General features: G+C 31.7%; 1 protein-coding gene across 1 annotated transcript in view; it reads right to left on the minus strand.

Moving 5' to 3' along the window:
• LOC145293101 (dynein axonemal heavy chain 3-like) overlaps nucleotides 1-8,058 on the minus strand; it is a 404,365-nt gene extending 396,307 nt beyond the window's left edge. Inside the window, exons 1-2 of the mRNA XM_080139477.1 lie at nucleotides 7,760-8,058; nucleotides 868-954 (exon numbers count right to left, since the gene is read on the minus strand). Of these exons, the coding sequence (XP_079995603.1) occupies nucleotides 868-954; nucleotides 7,760-7,780 (108 nt within the window). The 5' untranslated portion in view covers nucleotides 7,781-8,058. The remainder of the gene's footprint in view (nucleotides 1-867; nucleotides 955-7,759) is intronic.
• Nucleotides 8,059-24,791: the final 16,733 nt, after the last annotated feature.

Here is a 24,791-nt window from a genome sequence, read left to right on the forward strand (position 1 = left end):
TTAAGTTGTCGACCAACAAAAGAAGAAAAACGAACAGGTTTTAGGCTATTTTCTATTTTGGGAAAGAAGCAACTTTCATTTTAAAGAAATTTGAAGGAAAAGAGAGTCTTGCTTTATTCATCAAATTTATCAACAAGGCGAAAAAGAGAGTATGAAAAGATAATTTAAACTCGGAGAAGAAAAGAGACTAAAAAAAAAAAACACTTTAAAAGAACTTTTAAAGTGTTTTTTTTAAGGATTTTCGTTTTTAATTCTTACTGAATTTTTTTTTCTTTCAGTCTTCTTTCAAGTAAGCAAAACTTGTTTTTTGTCATTGTTTATTTTTCAAATGCAGGGCGATAACTAATTTTTAAATTGTCTCTCAATTAGAGACCCCTCTTTTTACATATGTTTTTGGGGGTGGGTGGGTGTATTATTTTCGTAATTGTTACCTAAGGTTAATTTTCAAACCTTGCTTTGGGAAATAAAAGCAATGCCTTTTACCCCCTCAATAAAATTTGGACTAAATTAATTTAATTTCTGGTTCTAGATTTTATTTGTCCCACTTTTATTGTTCTTTTTGTTTTTGTTTTTTTTTTTTGTTTTTTTTCTTTCTTTCTTTTATTGATACAAAAATCAAATTTTAATATAAAAACAAAAAGCAACTTCAACAGGTGTTTCTTCACCAAACCTTTGAGACATGAATTCTTAATTAATCCTTTTTTATTCCCACGAAACAATTAATACTGAATGACTGAAAACTATCACCAATGCATATTAATGTGAACGCTGAATGTTTTATCGGTTGCTGCAGTAATAAACGATTCATGATAACAGACAATGCGTCATCCACGATACCAACCAACCTATATTATAAGATGGACTCACCTGGTACAATGTAGATGGTTCTTTGACTGTCGATGGTATGGGTGGCAATGATGGAAGTAACCTGCATAATTTGGGGGGAGTCGGGCACTGTAAGAAAACGAACAAGATAGAAAAACAAATAAACACATCACATTCTACAAAGAATATTTTAAGAAACTCTCAATTCATTTCAAATATAAGTTATTGAATTGGAATTTGTAAGGTTAAAAAGCCAATATAACACAGTTTTTATGACATTATTTATTAAAATTTTTTGGCACTTCTGCATTACACGGACGGCGTCATTTTTCCTTTTTTCAGTGCGTTTCACTAAACTGTTATCAGATGGTGCTTCCCTTCATTCAAATTGTTTATTAATTTAAAAATCAAAACTATAATATATTGTTGACCCTTTAACAGGTGCCACAAACAATTAAAACTATATTTTGTTACAGTGACAATCTTACTTTAATTCAAAAAATGTTTCAGAAAAAAAACCAACGTTGCTTTAATTCGAAAAATGTTTCATTTAAATATTAAATTATTTGGAAAAGAAATCCAATTTCACTTTAATTAAAAAATTATACTTCTTTCCTTTACTTTGGATTGTCTATAGGTTATGAAAACTAGCTAATCTTGATGAAAAAAATTCGCTCTTTTATTTTCCATAAAATATATCAGTGTTTACATTTATTTATATATATATGTTTGTTATTTGAGTTTAATAATGTATTGACGCCAATTAAGTGACAACTAAATATAAGGAAACACGATACAGCAACCTTAAATACCTGTCCAATGATGAACTTGAGAGACTGGCCATTAATCTATCCCTCTCCACATACCTCCACCTTTTCCTTTCCTTCTCCTATTCTCTCCCATTTATAGAAGTTTCGTTATTCCTTTTTCTCTCTAGTAAAAGCTGGAGAAAAAACATTTTCTACATAAAAGTGTTCTATTAGAATTGTACTTCTTCTGTTGGGTTAAAGACATGGGATCTCCGATAAGAGATCGCCACAGGGACATGTGTAGCTAATAATGTTGGTATATATAAGGGTATTAGAAAGCTATAGCAATGTGGGTTACCGGTGTGAGAAGTGGTGTGGAACATGAACAAAAATAGACAAACAGGTAGAAATCTTGTAGAATAGTGAAATACCGTACGTCCATTGATTTTTCCAAAGTAGCATATAACATCACATATAAAATCAGTAAATGGAGACTTACTATTTTGGGGGACCGGGATGGTTAGTGTCTTTGATATTTCGAGATAACATTCCTTTGTCAGAAATAAATTAGGTGTAAAAACCGATGAATGTTTCAAAAGAGAGAAAAAACAGGAAGTTGAGTTAAAACTACCACGCAGAAAACAAGGTCTAATAGTGATGGGTTTTAAGGTTCTGATTAAATCTGGTGTGTGGTAATATATAATATTTTACTTTATTAATTTATCAGTACTTTATTTTATTTTTTTACTTTTACACCTCAATTATTTTTGATATAGGGATGTTATCCCGAAATATTAAAGATACCAACCATCCTGGTCTAAAAAAACACTGCCCCCACTTGTTGATTTTACATGTGATGTTACATGCAACTGTGAAAAATAAATAGACTTATTCTACAAGATTTCCACTTGTTTGTCTATTTTTATTCATTTTCCACGCCACTTCTCACACCGGTAATCTCATTGTTATAGCCTTCTAATACACTTATACTTCATTTACCAGCAATGATTCAAGCAAACTATGTTTCCACACACACACACACACACACACACACACACATATATATATATATATATATATATATATATATATATATATATATATATATATATATATATATATATGAATTTAGTTTACAAACAAATGGCTACACATAAGGATACATGTTTCAGCGAAAACCCAGTAAGGGAATCGCTTCATCAGGCCAAGGACATCTCAAGAGATGTCCTTTACTTTGTTCATATTCCACACCACTACTTTCTCAAGAGATGTCCTTTACTTTGTTCATGTTCCACACCACTACTTTCTCAAGAGATGTCCTTGGCCTGACGAAGCGATTCCCTTACTGGGTTTTCGCTGAAACATGTATGCTTATGTGTAGCCATTTGTTTGTAAACAAAATTCATTTATTTTGGCTCTGTCTAAACATTGAGCACTCTTTTAGTAGACACACTTAATAATTGCTACCAATACAATATATATATATATATATATATATATATATATATATATATATATATATATATATATATATATATATATATATATATATATATAGTCTTGGAAACATTTATGTATCAGGTTCTTGCATAAGTTCCCGCCGTTTCACAAAAGATTTTTGTTCTAAAACATGTTTTGATATTTGGCAAAGTGTTATATATATATCATTAGAAAGCATGTATTCTGTTCTACAAGATAATGGTCATCGTTTTTTGCTCATATAATTTTTTCTCGTTTTTCAGAAACGTGAAGTGGATTGTCAAGTAGATAAAAAAAATCACATTTTCGACACCTTCTTTTCGCCTTTAATCAAGATCAAAAAGCGAGTGAAATGACTAAGGATATTATAACATCTAACTATCTATCGTGCTGTATGACGCTCCTCGTTCCGAAAGACCAATCAAAATAGACGAAGACCAACTCAGGGTTCTTTTGAAGGAAGATGGCCATCAGGCATGTAGAGAATTGGGTGAAAAGATGAAGTGTGATTTTGCGACAATTTCACGCCATCTTCAGTCGATGGGATTCACATAAAAACTTTGAGCTTGGGTCCCACACGATCTTTTAACTTTTGCTGTTAAAATTTTTTGATTTTCTTAAAAAAAAAAAAAAAAACGTACGAAACAACCTAATAAAAAAGTTTTTTAAATTTAATTTTTAGTTTTTCATAGGAAAATTATTTTGTCAGTAAATCATTTAATCTACTGTACTCACGTTTGTTGCCAGGGATTTAGCTTTTAATGACTATATTTTGAGGGGAAAATAAATTTACTCGTTTATATATGCTGCAGACAGACTACTTTTCATTGTGTCAAAAAATCATTTTTTCAGTGTTGTCTCATGAAGAGATATACTTAAATATTTGAAGAAATATAAGGGGTGTACTCACTTTTGTGATACACTGTATACATAGAAAGATAGATAGATAGATAGATAGACAGATAGGTACATATGAAAAAGGAAAAACCAAAATTATTTATCTACTTATCAATATTTCGTCTTTATTGCAAGACTTTCTCAAGATGATTAATTTGAAAAATAAAATATGATTACAATATTTCAAAATATTTGGTTCGTTTGTGACATGAAAAGCATGTCACACAAACACCAAATATTTTTAAATATTGTACTTGTTTGTTATTTTTTTTTAAATTAATAATCTTGGTAGAGTATTAAAATAAAGATGAAGCATTGATAAATATATAAATAATTCAGCTTTTCCCTTTAATTATTATCATTTATTCGAGGCTAAACAGTTACATATGGTATCAAACACAAATCTGTTTCAGTCAATGAGACTTCGTCAGGCCACCCTGAACCATTCAACGCCATAAAAAAAGTTTTTTCTATGGCGTCGAATGGTTCAGGGTCGTCTGACGAAGTCTCATTGACTAAAACAGATGGCTGCTTGTAACCATATGTAACTGTTTAGCCTCGAATTAATAATAAAAAATATTTTGCTCTTGTTATTGAGCACTATCTAACAATCTCGTTGTATGTAAGAGCAGGACACAAAATGTTTTAAATAATAATAATAATAATAATAGAATAACAATAACAAAGACTTTCGCTGGCGAGGACTACTATTGACCGTAACTAGTTATACAGTCCTTTTGAAATTTTCATCTCTATTTTTCTCGTTATGTACTGAATATTTGTTAATGAAACCTATATGAAATATGTTCCTTATTAAATTTTAAAGATATTTATTCTGAAAGAAGTTTTTAAAAATTTAATTTAAAAAAGTTATTTTTAAGTTTTTGTTAAAAAAATTCAGATTTTCTCATTATTCAGACCTGTAGTACAAAGAGGGAGTTGCAAAAAATAAGTTGTGGTGTGAGGAGAAATACAAACTGAAATAGAGAGAATATTCAGACCTGTAATAATACAAAGAGGGGGTTACAAAAATGAGTTGTGGTGTGAGGAGAAATACAAACTGAAATAGAGAGAAGGAGAGTTTTAAAATATAATCTTAAAAAGATAAGATACAAGTTAGAAAAGCATTTCATCCAAGGCATGAAAATTGTTAAACAAAATGTTTTTAATATAGGCTTTAAAAATAAAGGTACAAGATTCAATTTGAAATTTATTTATCTTCAAAGTGTACTTTTCTAAATTTTACAAAGTAAGGTATAAAAATTTAATTTAAATTGAATCAAAAGATTACCTTGGATTTATTTTATGTAATGTACGTTTTGTTGCACTTTAAAAACATTATCTTTCATTTAATGATATAGATATAAAATTTTCAATGATTTTTTTTTAAAGTGCAACAGATTGTACATTACATAAAATAAATCCAAGATAATTTTTTGATTCAATTTAAATTAAATTTGTATACCTTACTTTGTAAAATTTATAAAAGTGCATTTTGTGCATTTATTTTTAAAGCCTATAGTAAAAACATTTTGTTTAACAATTTTCTATGTTTTTTCTATGCTTTTTTAACTTGTATATATATATATATATATATATATATATATATATATAGAGAGAGAGAGAGAGAGAGAGAGAGAGATAAATAGATAGATCGATAGATAGATAGATGTTATTTGTTTTTGCGATACGTTTTGAATGAATTCAACCATTTACAAAAGTGCATTTTTACCCAAATGCGAGTTAGGAATAATTTTCCCTTTAACCAACTTGGACACCCACATGGGTTTACATATTCTTTTTAAAATATAATTATCCACTGACATGTGTTTCGTCGTCCACGTCCAGATTCGGCCGCTCTGATGGGTCGTGAACGACCAAACATGTCTCAGTATATATATATATATATATATATATATATATATATATATATATATATATATAGTCATCCACATACAGTACTGTTTCGCTGTTTCACAGCTCATCAGTGCGGCTAGACAGGCAACTACCTCAAGCCAGGATTGAAACCCGACCGTTTGTATGGCAGTCAAGGCTCCTAACCATTACGCTATTGGCGGCTGCTTGAACGAGTAGTGAGTTTGACGATGTTTTGATATCGTCCGAAATACCTCCGCTCGATTTGTTTACACAAAGAGCGTCGCTTATATGCTAATGGTAATTCGTGTTTCACTTCTCAATATGCTCAACTCAAGGTGAGGAGCACTATAGTCATCCACATACAGTACTATTTCGCTGTTTCACAGCTCATCAGTGCGGCTAGATGCCCAAAATTTCTGGTCTTGATGAAGGGAAGATTAAAAGTTGCTGCTATGGTTTCAAATGATCTGTAATAACAACAAGGGGAGACTTGATTTCAAATATTTCTCATATGTTATAGCTTTCCTCTTTTGGAAATAGGGTACGATTATGAATATCTCCAGTATCAAATAAGCCTTATACAGTGTGAAATTTACTTTATGTATGAAAACCAAAGAAGGGAAATATAACATATGAGAAATATTTGGAATCAAGTTTCCCTTTGTTATTTCAGATCATTTGAAACCATAGCAGCAACTTTTAGTCTCCTCTCCAGCACCACAAGTTTTGGAGAAATATAAGTTATTTTGTAATTCATATGCAAAAAAAAAAGACTATGATTGCAACATTTTATGGCATAAACAGTGCCAAAAAATAAGCTCTGGATGATCGATGATCCCTTTAATGTGCGACCTTAAGAGCAAATCTCACATAGCCCACTACACAAATTAGGTCATTACCTTTCCAACGAACCTTCATTTGGTAAATTCTGATCAATAGTCACTGAGATTTGGAACTTATAAAATTTCCAAAAAAGGGGAATATATGAAATGCTCATATCTTTGGTTGTATAGGACAAAACGACATGAAAATTTGTAGGCTTTTTGAAAATTATAATATTAATCTATGGTTAAAATTTTATAACAATGGGTAAAAAAAAAAACAATATTTCCAAACAAATAAAATATGCCCAAATTTGCCTACATTTGTATATATAGTGTCATGCAGGCCAGCTTCGGTTTTGCTGCTTCAGCTGTCTCCCCTATGGCCTTGCCAGGCCATATATATATATATATATATATATATATATATATATATATATATATATATATATAGAGAGAGAGAGAGAGAGAGAGAGAGAGAGAGACAGAGAGAGACAGAGAGAGATGGATAAATAGATAGATAGATAGATAGATAGATAAATAGATAGATAGATAGATAGATAGATAGATAGATAGATGGATAGATAGATAGATAGATAGATAGATAGATACCAGCAACTACATAGAAACATTTCGCTAATAATTTTTTCCTCTGATGAGAAGAAATAGCATTCTTTCAAACTCCGCGGATTAAGGAGTACCCAACTTTGGAGTATTCTGCCGAATAATAAAAACTGTTTGTATAACTCTACTTTGCAACGCTGTTCTTATTATATATACATACATGCATATATATATATATATATATATATATATATATATATATATATATATATATATATATATATATATATATATATATATATTCCCATTTTGGCATCTCTTTCCACTATCTATCTTTTAGTATCCCTCCCCCCCCCTGTCTCTAAGTATTTGCACCATTCATGTCTCACTATCGAAAACATTCATACACAGACGCAACCTACCCAGGAACAAGACAGGACAACAAACAACTGCATCACTCAGCATTTTAGTAGCATATACATTAATAGGGACATTTAACAAACATTAAAGAATAACATTAAGAACAGTTTTTAAAAAAATACTTACCTCACCGTTGTCGTCTGACATTTTTGTTTAGTTGGGTTAGTTTTTAAACGCTCATAAAACAATTACTAAACAAAAAAGTTTTTAAAAAATAACCAAATTTACGAAATATCGCGTTTTAATCAATAAATACCGATAAACATTGTGGTATCATTTTTTTTTTTTTTTTTTTTGTATTATTAATTTCTTGGAAATTAAGCCGTGCACGGAAAGTCTAGATCGAAACCTTTCCATCTGTTCCAGGCGGCTCGCAGATAACCAAGAGACGCCATGTTAAACTCATCAAAACTGTTTATCGTTCTGTTGCCCGGCAACGCCGCCTCCTTTACACTTTACCGCAGCTCCTCCTCTTTCTTCTCCTCTTTCAACAATCAGCAGCAGCAACATTGACGAAAGCCGGTGCAGATATCTCTTCTTCATTGTCACCGATTCGGGAACTACTGCACTCAGTACCTACCTACGTACATAGCAATGCTTCATTTGTTTGCACTTCTCTTTGAATTTGAACGCGTGATCTTAATATTAGAAAAGTGAAAGCTAGCGAGAGAGAGAGAGAGAGAGAGAGAGAGAGAGAGAGAGGGAGAGAGAGAGAGAGACAGACAGACAGACAGACAGACAGACAAACAGACATAATATATATATGTGTGTCTGTGTGTGTGTGTGCGCGTACGCGTGTGTCTGATACTATTATATAAAATGAACTTGATGTGTTTGTGAGTTCGTTCCCTATGGACTCGAAAACGGCTGGGCCGATTTTTAAGAAATTTCACACAAAGGTACTTTATGTGCCTGGCAGTGTTCTTAGGTTTTGTATCGGAATGTCTTTGTTAAGTATCGATAACCGATTGAAAAAAAAGAACAGGCAATTTTGACCAGAGTTTACACCTTGCACAGCCTAACATTACAAGTGCATTTGAGAAGTTTTATTACAAAACAAGCAGTAAGGCCAGGCATTTAAAATTAACAGAAGGTTCTTTGATATGACAGAGGCGCATTGGAAATGAATATTTCTGTTAAGAGCACGATTGAAGCATAATATATGACTTTTACATTTTAAACTTTAATGTGACTTAGTCCCAATACATTGTAGTCTACATTGCAATGTAGAGTGCGATGTATTGTGGACTAAGTCATTGCGGGGAAGCATGTGGAGCTTCCTCCCGGTGCACAGAGATGGGTCCCCAACTAGACAGACCAGGCAATAATGTATTTATGTATGTACGTGGATATATATGTGTGTGTGTGTGGGTGTGTGGGTGCATGTGTGTATCTATCTATCTATCTATCTATATATATATATATATATATATATATATATATATATATATATATATATATATATATATATAGAGAGAGAGAGAGAGAGAGAGAGAGAGAGAGAGAGAGAGAGAGAGAGAGAATTAATAAAATAAGAAAACGGAAATAAAAAAATATATATTAATGTATATAGATTTATTCATTTATTCAATTAGGATGATACATCAATTAGGAGTGTAGGATAAGTAAAACCCTTTATACCATGCTATTCCGAAGCCTTATGCTTCTCATCAGTTGAAAAGAGAAGATGCTAGATAACATAATAGAGATGCGACATTAGGAGCGAAATAATTGTGCAGTGAGATATAAAATATTGAGATTATTTGGGGAGGGAATGGGGGAACTAAAGTGATCTCTGTGATATATCACAGAGATCACTTTAGTTCCCAGTCTGTCCCCAGTCAAATGGGACTTAATAGGGGACTATTAGGTCCCATTTGACTGGGGATAGACTTCTCTTTGGGCTACTGCACTGCCTGAAAAAAAACAATTTTCATTATTTCAGCTGTTTTGAAACGATGAACTTATTTTGGAATCCATTCTCTCTAAAGAACTATTTTGCATTTCGGATTAACTTGAGAGGATTTTCATGCAAACTGAAATATTATGTGCGGTTTGTTTTTATATATATTTTTTACATATCCAACATTTTTTCACTTTTTTATTTCGCAATTTCTAACTACAATAAATTGCGGTTTCACTTAATACCTTAACTAGCAAATTCTAGCATTACTACAAATATAATTTGCTAATTTTTTATGTCCTCTGATGAGACGAATAACAAGAATAACATTCTTTGAAACTCCGCAGAATAAGGACTTTGTAAATTGTTTTTTGGAGTATTCAGTCGAACAATAAATTTTGATTGTAAAGTTAAACTTACAGTTTTAATTTTCTTTCTCTTATATATATATATATATATATATATATATATATATATATATATGTAATATAAAGCTGAATGTGTGTGTGTGTGTGTGTGTGTGTGTGTGTGTGTGTGTGTGTGTGTGTGTGTGTGGTCACGAATAGGCTCCTATATGGTTGACTATTTTAGAAAACTGATTACATATAATGATAGAAGATGTATCGAGACACAGGAATGGGTATGTTTGATCTGACAGAACTGTGGTTCATTAAAATTGTGGGGTCTGCGTTCGCGCCTGGTCCACAAAGTATGGAAATAAAAAATTTTAAAATAAAAAAAAAACGTTTACAAGTGTTTTTGATATAGATGTATATAAGAATACTTTGATAAGTATGTTTTAACTTAAATAGGGATGGTATAATAAAATTGTGGGGTCTGCGTTCACGCCTGGCCTCCATAGAATGAAAATAGGCACAACCTTTAATAAAGACTTTTCATATGTATCTGTGTAAGTATACTTTGATAATTATGTTTCTGTTTGAAGAAATATGGTATAATAAAATTATGGGGTGTTCGTTCGAACCTGACCTCCATAGAATGGAAATATGTCACAAAGTTTAACAAGGTTTTTTAATATAGATCCACAGAATATTGTTATAACTGTTTCAGTGTGAACAGGTATGGTATAATAAATTATGGGGTTTATCTATTTTATTTTTACTTTCATCATATTTTGCTTTGGTTTTGATGCTCCCAAATTCAACCAAAATTTACAAGCCTTCCTTTTCATAACCTATCATACTTTCATAAATCAGAGTCCATTTTCTGTAGGCTGTTTTTGAACCCAGTCAACGACGGGTACTTTTGCTAGTATATATATAAAATGGCAGCAACTTGTTCTCGAGTATTGCCATTACTTAACATATCTCTGGCCCAAATTACGCAAACATGAACACAACTAGCAGTATGTGTCGGATAGTCACTTCTATAGTCCTGCACATCTACCGATGACCGGGTCCAAGCTGCGGTGCCCTGAACACCTGCCAGGCCAGACCCTGGAAGTTCCAGAGCCTTTATTGCCATTGACGCCCATATCTGCATCAATCCTCATTGAATTTCCGTTTGCCGTTTCAGGCTACAGACAGCCTTTTTGTTATCGAGATACAAACTGATTGCAAAATGTGTATTCCATTGCATATCAAGTAATGCCTGTGCTTGAAGCTTTTTATAGTGAGGAAAGACTTTGCACTGAGACAATCCCACTCCCTAAACAACTGCCACATTGAACTAAAAAGAAGAGCAAGTCAACATCATTGAAAGCAGCAGTCGCCGCAGGTTTTATATCAGGGTTTTCCTTCTCCTAGAGAGGTTGCCTTCATCACGGCTTACGGGAGCCTTCTCCACCCGCCATGCCATTTGATCCATGACTGGGACTTAGGTTGCTGGGCACCAGAGCATACTCCACATGCCGGTGGGTCATGTATGCCGCAGCTAACAGAGCCTAAACTCCTCAGGAGGTTTCTGTCAAAGTTACCTCGCCCTTAGCCTTTGGTTAAAAGAACCTTGGCCTACAAGGCAGTGGAGGTCCACTTATACGGTGCAGGACACTCGCCGTTCATCAGAGTCCCGTCTGCGTGGCAGTGGTCACGACGTGCACGTGGGGTTGATTTGTCTGGGAGAAGCACGGTATGACGCTAAGACATCTGTGTACTTTTAACATATGTCCACACCAGACCTTGACCACCATATATATATATATATATATATATATATATATATATATATATATATATATATATATATATATAAAATGGTAATTAGTAAAAACCTGACGAAAGTGCTCAATACTATTGCAGAGCAAATATATATTTTTTATTACCATTTTATCTGCTTATTTACACATGTTTCAATGTTTTTTTGTTTTGTTTTTTTTGTTTTTACTCCTCCTCTCCTCCTGTTTCGCTCCTCAACATGGTCGAGGAGGAGGTGAAATGCTGGAAAACTCTCTGAATTAGTGTTTAAATAGCCGTGAGACCAGATGTTGCTCGGGATTGAATGAGGATCAACGTATGTTCCACACAGCCAATAAATACTTTCATTGTAATCAAAATCAGTGAAATCGCCCATTCGTCAATCAAATCAATTGATTGTCTGCTCTAGTCAGGAATCCACCACTGTGCATCGGGAGGAAACTTCACATGCCTCCCCACAGTGTCTTAGTCCACAATTTATTGCACTGTGGAGAATCTACTGTTGATTTTTTGTAAATTGTTTTATATAATGACTTGCATAAACTTTAAAATGCAAATGCCAAGTACAATAGTTCAATTGTGCTCTAAACAGAAACATTTATTTCAAACGCGCCCCTGTCATATCAAAGAATCTACTGCTGATTTTATACATTGGGCCATTTTTCTTGTGCAATGATAAAACTTCTCAAATGCACTTGTGATATTAGGTTGTATAAGAGTGTTAACTTTGGTTAAAATTGGACTGTTCCTTCTTTAATCAGATTTTTTCGATTATCAATTTTTTGATGCAAACATATTTAAGGACACTTCCAGACACGTAAGTTATATATGCGGATTTTTTTTTTTTAATTCGGCCCAGCCGTTTTGAAGTCCATAGAAAACGCTCTCTCTCTCTCTCTCTCTCTCTCTCTCTCTCGCTCTCCCTGTCTCTCTCTCTCTCTCTCTCTCACACACACACACACACACACACACACATACACACACACACACACAAAGATAGATAGATAGATAGATAGATAGATAGATAGTAAGTTTTGGAAATACGTGTAAATTGAGTTATACAAAATTTCTCTATTTTTAATCTCGTGGTGATTTTTCAGGCTATTGCAATAGAGGATGAAACGCAGAAAATTCTCTGCAGCTTAATTGCCATATATATTTTCAAAACTTACTACTTAGCTCTGCTTACATATCGAGCACTGTCGAAGTAAATATTGAAAATATTTACATAAAATCTTAGATACATAAGATAATTTCTTTATATATATATATATATATATATATATATATAAAGAGAGAGAGAGAGAGAGAGAGAGAGAGAAATATATGTGTGTGAGTGTGTTTGTGTGTGTGTGATAGAGAGAGAGAGAAAGAGAGACAGAAAGAAAGAAAGAAAGAAAGAACGAGAGAGAGAATTCCCTATGAATCCAGAAATGGCTGGGCCGATTTTTTTAAAAATTCACATAAAGGTACTTGATGTCTGGGAGTTTTCTTATGTAGGTTTTGTATCGAAATGCGTCTGATAAGTATTCAAAATCGATACTCGAAAAAATCTGAATAAAGAAGGAATTCTGATTTTGACCAAAGTTTACACTTTTATACAACCTAACATCACAAGTACATTTGAGAAGTTTGATCACCGCACAAGCAGAAATGGACAACCTATAAAATTTACTGTAGATTCTTTTATAAGACAGAGGCGCATTCGAAATGAATGTTTCTTTTTAGAGCACGATTAAACCGTGATACTTGACATGTGTACGTTTAACTTTAATTCAAGTCATTATGTAAAAATAATTTTATAAACTCAACAATTGGTTCTTGGGGAAGACTGGGACGAGTTAAAAATGAATATTTCTGTTTAGAGCACAACTGAACCATGATATTTGACTTTTGCATTTTAAACGTTAAGTGAAACCATTATTTATAAATAATTATATAAAATCAGCAGTAAATTCTCTACAGTGCAATGTAGTTATAGTGTATTGTGGACTAAGTCACTGAAGAGAGGCGTGTGAAGCTTCCCCCTGGTACATTGCAGGGGAGATTCCTAACTAGAGCAGGCAATCAATCGATTCGAATTAAAAATAGGCAATTTCATTGATTTAGATGGCAAAAAAAGTATGGGAGTGTGGAACATTTATTGATCCTCATTCAATTCCGGACAATGTTTGATCTCCCTGCTAGTGTATATATATATATATATATATATATATATATATATATATATATATATATACTAAAAGTTCAGTCCAACCGCTGACACATAAGATTCTCTTTTCTTATTCAATGGATAATCTCATCATTTTGTGACATCATCCACTGTGTCCCAGTATCGTTAGTTTCATTTTAACGGATAATCTCATTTTTTAGTGATGTCATCCATTTTGTGGCGTCATTTTGATGACGTCATTAAGTGTACATTTGGATAAGATAGTAAAAAAGCAAGTTCCTCCAGGTTTAAGCGATATATATATATATATATATATATATATATTTTATTTTATATATATATATATATATATATATATATATATATATATATATATATATATATATATATATATGAACAAATGATTAATAAAATATGTTAAAAGACATCTTGAAAAAGAGTTAAAAACATATTTAATTTTAAAAAAGGAAGCACAAGATAAGTGGATAGTCCTTAATCCGCGGAGTTTCGAAGAAATACTCTCCTTCTCATCAGAGGGCAGGAATTAGCAAAATGCAGGATCGGATTTTGCATATAAAAGTATTTAATGAAACTACAAGTAAGTCAAAGATCTTACTTGGTTAAAAAAAAGGGTGAGGTAAGGGGAACAGGAGGCAAAAGAAAAATAATAAAAAGATTTCAAATGAATGGATAGTCCGGTGAAGGGTAAAGATCCAAAAATGGTAAAATCCAAAACGGTCGAATTTAAAATTTCAATCCACTGGGTAAACTCCAAATGGTCCAAAATCATTCAAAAGGCAAAGTTCCTTGGAAAAAAGCGCAAATGGAATGAATTCCAAATCATTAAAAGAAAAGTACTAGAGATAATATTTGAAACACGTCTGTCAAGGCTGGATGAATCCAAAAAACTAAGGCTTAAAAAAAAAACGAAAAACGGTGACAATTTAAATTTGAAAAGCAAGGTCAAACTGACCCAGACAAAAAGCGCGAAAGTTAGCATTAATAATTAGGTCAGCTTAGATATGCACGTGAAAATCTCAGAATTAAATTAAGAAAACTGATCAGAACAAACAAATGGCCAAGTCCAAGAAATGGGGCGTCTGTTATAAATATACATACATATATACATATATATATATATATATATATATATATATATATATATATATATATATATATATATACATATACATATACACAAACACACACATACATATATATATATATAAATAAAATAAAAATAAAAAATTAAAAAAAATTAAAAAATTAAAAAATAAAAAAAAATATTAAAAAAAAATAATAATAATAAAATAAAATAAAATAAAATAAAAAAATAAAAATAAATAAATAGAAAATTATATATATAGTCACATACATACATACACATATACATACATACAAACAGACACACAAATGCACACAAACATGTATATACATACAAACACGCATATAAATATATATACACATATATGAATACATATACAATAACACACACACATATATATACATATATATACAAACACACACGCATGCATAAACATATACACATATCCAAAAACATATACAAGTTAAACAAAAAAGAAACATACTTACATACAAAATAAGAGGAGAGGCCGGTCTCTGCAAACTCCGGAATAAGGCAAATAAATGTGTATGTAAATGCATATAGTTACATATGAGTAAACAAATACATAGAATAAAAATGAGTAGGTTGATGTATATATTCAATTAATCGGTATACTTATACCATAAAACGGAGACAGCAGATGGAAAATCGGCCAAAGAAATGAAGAAAAACAAATAAAATCAAAAATATAAAAAGCTTAGAAGGTAAGATTATTAAAAAAAAAAAAAATTATGGGAAAAGATATATATTTGAAGGGTTAAATTAATAGCTATGTGATTTCAAATTTACCATATTTAAACTTGGACATATGTTTGCAATAAGAGATCAGTTCGTTTTTAGAGTTTATTATATTACTACTTTGAGGGGAGGTTATAATAGTTATAGCTTCAGATGTACACAGGTGACAAGACTTAGATCCTGGAGTATAAGACTTAACTTTTTTTAGGATGGTCCATTTAATTGAAAAGTGGGTATTGGTAGAGTTAAGCTTTTTAACCAGTGTAGTTAGAGAAGTTCCTTGGTTATTATTTGAATTTTGGTTACTGAAAGAAGAAGTGTGGTTTGAAATTCTTTTCTTTATTAAAGTTGAAGTAGCACCTATATATGTATATGTTTTATTAATAGATCGGGGTCGAGAATTAATAATAATTTGTTGATTTATACTGGGAAGAGAATTTAAATTTTGTTCATTTTGATGAACAGAAGGTAGGACAGTAATTGTAGCAAGATTGGTTTGGAGGGTATAATTAGTGTTATCAGTGTTAGGATGGCTGCTATGAAAAATATTATTATTATTATTATTATTATTATTATTATAGCTGGTTGTATGATTGAGAATAGAGGGGCTGGTTGAATCGTTTGTTGAATTAATAATTATATCAGAGGGAGGGTCGGAGGAAGGATAATTTGGTGGCGAAATGTTATTGTCTATTATGGGAGAATTGCGTGGGAGCTCTGTAATTGTGCATGAATATATTGCATCTTTATGGATGCAATCATTATTGAGTTGGCAAAGATGTTTGTTAATACAGTTGCAGTTTCTTTTTGGTTGGATTGGGAAAAGGATTTTTTGGGCTGATTTAATTTTTTTGTTATTAGATGCTAAGATTCTTTGTGCTAAATTAGGCATAGTAGAAATTATTCTTATTGAGTTTTTATTAAAAATTGAACTATATCTGTGTGCGTATTTGAAAGAGTTTTCTACAATATTGAAGAATTATTTAGGTATATTAGTTTTAACATTTATGCTAAATGGAGGATTAAACCAAATATTTTTTTCTCCTAGTGCGACAGGGTGGGTTAGAAGTATTACGATTAGCATGTTGGTTCGGATTATATTTGTGGAGCGGACTATTGCTATTGATAGCAGCAGATTTTATATCTATATATATATATATATATATATATATATATATATATATATATATATATATACATTAGTGTTGGGACGATTCTTGAAATCGGAATCAGGAATCGGAAAAATCGGAAGATTTGGGGTCATTGGAATCAGAAAACTTGATGCCTCTTTTCTGATGCCAAAATGATTCTTTTAATTGTCTTTTTTATTTGATTTTGTTCAAACCAAAATCTTCCATTGCTAATAACAATGATAAAATAATAAATATTTATTGATTTTAAATTACCAGTAAAGCTAAAATCGATAGATCAACCTCCACAGGTGTATTTTGATGTTTAGGAAAATGTCTGCACATTTAACATTTTTTCTTTACGAAAATCGGGGGAAATAACAAATCTATAGTTAAATATTTAGATATTTAAAAGAATTAGAATCGGTAATTGTATCGGAATCGAGAATTTAGCACAGAATCAGTAATTGTATCGGGATCAGGAAAAATATTGGAATCGTTCCATCACTACTATATATACTATATATATATATATATATATATATATATATATATATATATATATATATATAAGAAGAAGAAGAAGAAGAAGAAGAAGAAGAAAAAGAAAAAGAAGTAGTTAATAAAACATGTAAAAAACACTTGTAAAAAGAGTGAAAAACATATTTAATTTTAAAAAGTAAGCACTAAATAAATGGATAGTCCTTAATCCACGGAGTTATTATAAGCTCTATCTCCTATTTGGTTTTATCGAGTTTTTACATCTGGTTGAGATTACTCTATAAATATTAATTCTTTAATATTTATAATTTACTTTAGTTTTGCCATCTTGGATCATTTTGGTAAACTTAACTGCGTAGCTAGGGGGGGGGGTCGCCCCGGGCGGCACACCTGAGGGGGCGGCATTTTGAGAGGGTAAAAATAGAAAGTAGAAAAAATAAATAAAAATAAACAAAAGTTAACAAAAAATATGAAATTTTATACCAAAAAGGTTGTAAAAAATCGGAATTTTGGGGGGTATCGGAATCAGAAAAAATGTGTCCCTATTTTCTGAGCGTCAGGGGGGGCGGCATGGGGGCGGCATGGGGGTGGCATTTTGAGATGGTAAAAGGGAAAAATCGAAAAAAAATGCTAACAAAAAATCTGAAATTTTATATCGAAAAGGTTGTAAAAAATGGGAACTTTTGTAGTTATTGGAAGCGGCATATGTCAGGGGGCGGCATTTTGAGAGAGTAAAAATAGAAAGTAGAAAAAAATAAATAAAAATAAACAAAATCTAACAAAAAATCTGACATTTTATACTGAAAAAGTTGTAAAAAATCGGAAATTTTTGAGGTATCAGAATCAGAAAAATGTGTCTCTTATTTACGAGCAGCACATGTCAGGGGCGGCATTTTGAGAGGATAAAAATAGAAAATAGAAAAAAATATATAAAAGCTAACAAAAAATCTGAAATTTTATACCGAAAGTTTGTAAAAATCTGAAGTATTGGAGGTATCGGAATCGGAAAAATATGTCCCTATTTTACGATTCCAAAACCGATTCTTTTAAATTTTTAATTTAATTTTTCATTATTGGTACTAATTATATATTATATCAATTATATTAGTCATATATATATATATATATATATATATATATATATATATATATATATATATATATATATATATGTATATATACATATATGTATATACATACATATATACATACATACATGCAGATACATACATATACATATATATATAAACAAATATATATACATAATATATCCTTCAAGATTGAGGCATTTTTTTTGTTTTAATCTAAGTTGAACTTTCTCTACATTAAAAACCGATCATGAAATGAATTAAAGCAATTTATTCTCAATTAATGGAAATTTTGAAAACTCCAAACGCAATTGTAAATTATTACTTGATAAATAGTTTAACAGTTTGGAGTTTTCAAAATTTCCATTAATTGAGAATAAATTGCTTTAATTCATTTCAATCACTAAGTTTAAAAAATGCAAGCATTAATTATTTCTGGAGATATACTCAGTGACTGGCTGACCTAACAGGATAAGGCCAAGTCCAGGCTTCGGCCAAGCACCAAAAAAACAAAATAACCTCAGAAAGATTTCATACTTAAAGGGGAACTTTCATATAAATTTTTATCGAATAGGTGCGAAAAGAAAGTTGGATATTTGGGTGTATATACACCGACATCAAAGAGGAAATAACATTAGATGCGAAAGTTTGAATTCATTAATTTTATTACTGTCCAATTCATGAGGCTAAGACTTTGAAAGTATCAAACGTTTGTTTTTGTAGCATACTTTTTATAACTCCTTGTAAACTTTACAATTGCTAGCTGGGGGATCGGACAAAATCACCCCGAGCAACCCCCACCATCTACTTAAAACAAAAGGAAAACAGATAAAATCTCAAATGAATAAAAAATATTAAAAATCAGTTTTCATATTTTAATTTTAATTTAATTGAATTTAGGAAAATTAGATACCGTAGAACTAATTTTCGCAAGGTATGAAAATTAAGCAACTACAGAATAAATGTTAACTTAATAATAATGGACCAGTTTTCCTACCTAGCAAAAAATGGACGAATTTTCTATGGACGAATTATCCATGGGCGAATTTTTCGTGGACGAATTTTCCGGGCACCCAAATGCCGGGGGGGGCAAATTTTACTACCACCCCGGGCGGCAAAAGGTCTAGCTACGCCACTGCTTAACTGTAATTCTTATTATATATATATATATATATATATATATATATATATATATATATATATATATGTATGTATATATATATATATATATATATATATATATATATATATATATATATATAAACTAACATAAAATTTAACCTAGATTTAAAACAGGTCAAGATACTAGATATCTACGCTAAATAACACACACAAAGGAACGGGTCAACCGGAGGTCAAATGGGCCTTTGTCCCGTAAATGCCTACTCATTGGCTGATTAGGAAGGACGCGGTGGATACTAGACAGTTGATTGGCTAACTAAAAACACAATAGAAGGTGCGTATATAAAAAACGCGAAACAACCACAAAATTCTCGCATAAGCCTGAAGAATCCTAGAGTGTATAAAATGCCGAATATTCAGTGTAGCTTAATCGCCATATATATTTTATAACTTACTATATATATAGTTTGTATATTATACAAACATTATTGGTTGCATATGTGCGTACATGTTTCAATCCCAATTCAAGGATAGCACTTCATCAGACAAAAAAAGTATATATATATATATATATATATATAAGGGTAAAATGGAAAAAAAAAAAACAAACTTAGTCCAATCTCGTTATAAATTTATACGTGTATTTCGTCCCAGTGCAGGCCTCACCAAACGAAATGAACTAGTCAGGTCTGTAGCTGACTTAAAAGTGATAAACTTACAGCGTTTATATGTATTATTTAGGCAGAGGGAGGGTGAATGCTGTAACTTTCAAATCAGCTACAAACCTGACGTTCGTCTCATTTGATGAGGCCTCCACTAAACTGAAATAAATTCATAAGGAGATTTGGCTAAGATTGTGTTGGATTTTTTCCTTTTATCCGGTCCTCTATTCTGCACTGAGGTTTCGCACTTGAGATTTCCTACAGCAAATACCTGATCTTTTTGAGAGCCCGCTCCTTATATATATATATATATATATATATATATATATATATATATATATATATATATATATATATATGAACATTCCCATGACAGTTTTCTAAGCATTACTACTTCCATGCTTCCTCATGACAAATTAGAAACAGTTTTGTTTTGTTTTTTTTTGTGACATCATCACTAGAAGATTACATTACAGAGCCATGTAGGCTCCCTGTATCGGGTTTGATTTTTCAACAGAACCCCCCCCCTTTTGTAGATGTATTGTCTTCATCATAGCTGATAAACTCCATCTACCCCTTATATGGTAACCCTCTTGATTATCAGGGTCTACACTTTTCCTAAGGGTGACATAGAAATGTGGTAACCCACTAGATTATCATGGTCTAAGGGTGACATAGAAATATGGTAACCCTCTAGATTATCACGGTCTACACTTTTCCTAAGGGTGACATAAAAATGTGCAAAGGCAGGGGTGTTCATCTCCTTGAGGTATTATACATACTCGCTTACCTAAATACACACAACGTCTAGTATTCCGAAATGGTCACCCATCTAGTATTGGTTTCAACGTTGCTTAACTTTGATTATCTAATGAGAACTAGTGTTTCAACGTGATTGTGTGTACAGGATATAATTTCGTTTAATTGTCATCATACATTTCACTCAGAGTAGCCGAATAATACCGTGCAGCTTGGAGCGGGTTCATATTACAACAGGGAAAATAGGTTTCTTGTCATGTTTTCAAGTGTATAGACCGGGCTAGGATCAAAGTTTAATCGTTCTCTTCTCAGGCGAAGAGCGGGGAAGGGGGGGGCAAAAACTCTCAATTGGGAGAATTTTTTATTTTTCTTCTCAATCTAGAACGCCTATTTCTGAATGGGTGGATATCTCCACTTTGTGTCTAATTTAAGAAGACAAATAATAGTACTCCCCACTCGGAGCGTTATATAATGTTTAATAGTCGTTATTTAATTATCTGTTTGTTTATTTATTTTGTTTGTTTAACTTTTTGTTTAACTCTTTTTATCAGGCCGTATTTAACTCTTTTTTTAATAGTTCGTGATCGTCTAGTGTATAAATCTGTCTTAACGTGTTCGTCTCATCTAGTGATCGTGAATGTCTAGACTCTGAGTGTGGGTACGTTTGTGTCAGAACATATCGCAACATATACATAGCGACATACCTGTCATCTGCAGGGCCTCTGGGAGATTTGTCAACGTCTTGGTTGAGCTGATTCTGTTACAACAAAGACGCATGCAAGACAGGAACCCAAGACGAATGTTTGTTTTTTAATTCACTCCCCGGCGTTTTGTCATAGCAGACTGGAATGAATGACGGTCTTTGCCTGTAGTTCCATTTGGAAACGTCGCCTCCGTATGGTGTGTGTGTTTACCCCATCTTGTCTCCTCGGAGTCTAAGATCGAACTCACTAAAATTAACTTGGTTTCTTCAAACCGGAACTTTTGACACGTCAGATCTGGTCCCCGTTTGCATATCTTCCGGTGCAACTTGATCAGTCACAGATTTTATATTATGTCACAGCATGACCCTTTGACCCTTTCTGCAACTACATATCGCTCAACTAATCGTTTCCTACAATTCAATCTATTGTTTACTTCGCTAGATAGACAATTAGATAGACAGATAGATAGATAAACCAATAACTGGATAAATTCTTTCTACTCGGCGTTGTCTGGCGATTACAAAACAAGAATAGATTTGGTCACAAATAGTAGCCCCTTACGTCCAAGTGGCACTATGCCTTGCTTGGGGTGGAATAACAGTGTAATAATAATAATAATAATAATAATAATAATAATAAGAAGAATAATAATAATAAGAAGAAGAAGAAGAAGAAGAAGAAGAAGAATATAACTAACAGGACTTGAGGAAATTCCACAGCAGCATCTTTCATATGTAATATATTGCAGCTGAGCATTCTGTGGACATTTTGCATGAATGGAGACCTCGCGATAATATTGTAGTCATTTTCTTAAAACTGTAAAATTATTTATCTAAGTAATCTGGTTAATGTAGTGTCAGAATATATCTATATATATATACCTACGGAATATATCTATATATATTACGGTTTATCTCCAATATCCTTATAGGAGTCTGTGACATATTTCCATTATATGGATACCCAGCGCAAACGGAAACCCCATGATATCATTTACCTTCTTTAGATTCTAGTCAGAAAACCTAGAAGGTATATTTTAGTTTCATGCACGGCTTTAAAGTGACATCATTTAATTTAATTTGATTTTTTTTTTTTTTTTTTGACATTGTGTCCTCGGTGATCGAGAGATCCTATTTATTAAAAAGGATAGAAGTGATAACATACTATGGACATTAAATTGGTATATCTATATAAAAATTATTTAATGTTTGTAGTATGTTATCACCTTCTATCCTCTTTTTAATACATAGGATCTCCCGATCGAATAATTTATAATTTGGAATCTTTGACACAAGTACGTAGTACGTTAAAGGTACTACGGTATTAATATATAGATAATAATAGTAATAATAAATATTATCGAAAGAGGTGGAGAGTACTGGAAAACTGGAGTGACTTATTGTCATTCAGACTTCAGGGAACACCACAGTTTGTTCTAGAAGAAAAATATTTGATGATAGCTTGCGTGATAATAATAATAATAATAATAATAATAATAATAATAATAATAATAATAATAATAATAATAATAATAATAATAATAATAATAATAGTGGGCAATAATAATCATCTTTTTGAAAGGAAGGATGAGTTTAGAACACTCCGTCTGAGGCGACCTCATCCGCAAGGTAATGCCGATGATACGATCATTCAAACACGGTAATGTTTGAATATATGGTTATGTGGCAGTTTTAGTCATTTAGAACTGCTTTAAATCTTCACCGCTCACTCATTTTTTGACCAAATTTCAAACAATTATTACAGTTTATAGATCACCTTCTCAGCTATATTGCAAAAAAAAAAAAAAAGGTTTACCGTACATTAAAACCGTTTTGCCCTCGTGGAGAGGAGCGAGTAAACATGGATTCGTTTATAGGTGATCAAATAGATTTTATTTTTGTTTTATGCTTTTATAATCATAAATAATCTTTATGACTTCTTTGACAACAATAGGTAGTACTTAACATTTGAATGGCGTTCACTTTATTAAAGATAAAGTGCACTAAAGAAAAGCCATTATAAACGAAAGAGGACAAATAAGTATTTTATTGTCTCTCCGGAAAGAACTTAAAATCACAAATGGCTCTTGCTTGGTATTTATTTAATACTCAACATTATTTCACAGACATTTTTAACCTTTTTTACCCCACACAAGTACAAGTATTGTACCATGAAAAGGGCGCTGTGAAAAAAGTGGCCATTTTGACATGTTGAAAGAAATAAATGAATAACATCTTAAAATTTGGAATATAGCTGTTTTGTCATCTATTTGTGTATGCTCTGTAGTTAAATTTAACATACATTGAGCTTCATGAATAGAAGGATAGAAAGGATTGAAAGGGTAAAATATAATTGAAAAAACATATTTTTCACATAAATAAGATCTGTTGTTGTTATTTTGTAGCAATATTAACAGTTTTGAAACAGGTATTTAGCTGGGGTAGTTGTACCCCAGCTAATTATTTATCTTTTAGAACCCTCGATAAAAACGACAAACTCCTCTTAACATTAAACATTTGCAAGTATTTATTCAACGGGATAATAGTGGTGGAGCTCGAAGTTATTGAGTCAGGTCCACGTCGGACTGTCGGTGCTGGGTGAGGAGGAGAGGAGGGTGTGTCTTCGCTCGCGGCTCTGTGCTGACTGTTGGATGTCCCCTGCACTCTTTTTGGGGACAGTAGGATCAATGCACCCTGCCTGTCGATTGGCCAGTCTATGGCCGAAGAACTTACAGGGAAGCATTGATCCGCCAGAGAGTATAGTTCATTAGGGGGGGTTGCTACATCACCCCCTGCTTAGGCGGAAAGCCGATAAAGAAGAAATGTAGCAGTTGTTAAGAGAGAAAAAAATGTTCACAAAAGTTGTTTTTTATGAGAAAATGTTCTTGCTTTTCAGTGAAAAGCTGGGTTTTCATGCTGAGGATGAAGAAAAAGGATTTTATTTTATTTTTTTATAAAAGAAGAAAATGTCTTTGTGCAAAAAAAAATTTTGTGTGAGGAAAAAAAAAATTTTTTAATATATATATATATATATATATATATATGTATATATATATATATATATATATATATATATATATATATATATATATATATAAAG

The sequence above is a fragment of the Euprymna scolopes genome, chromosome 14, assembly GCF_053919585.1.
Source record: "Euprymna scolopes isolate OS-2025 chromosome 14, ASM5391958v1, whole genome shotgun sequence".
NCBI classification, from domain to species: Eukaryota; Metazoa; Mollusca; class Cephalopoda; order Sepiida; family Sepiolidae; genus Euprymna; species Euprymna scolopes.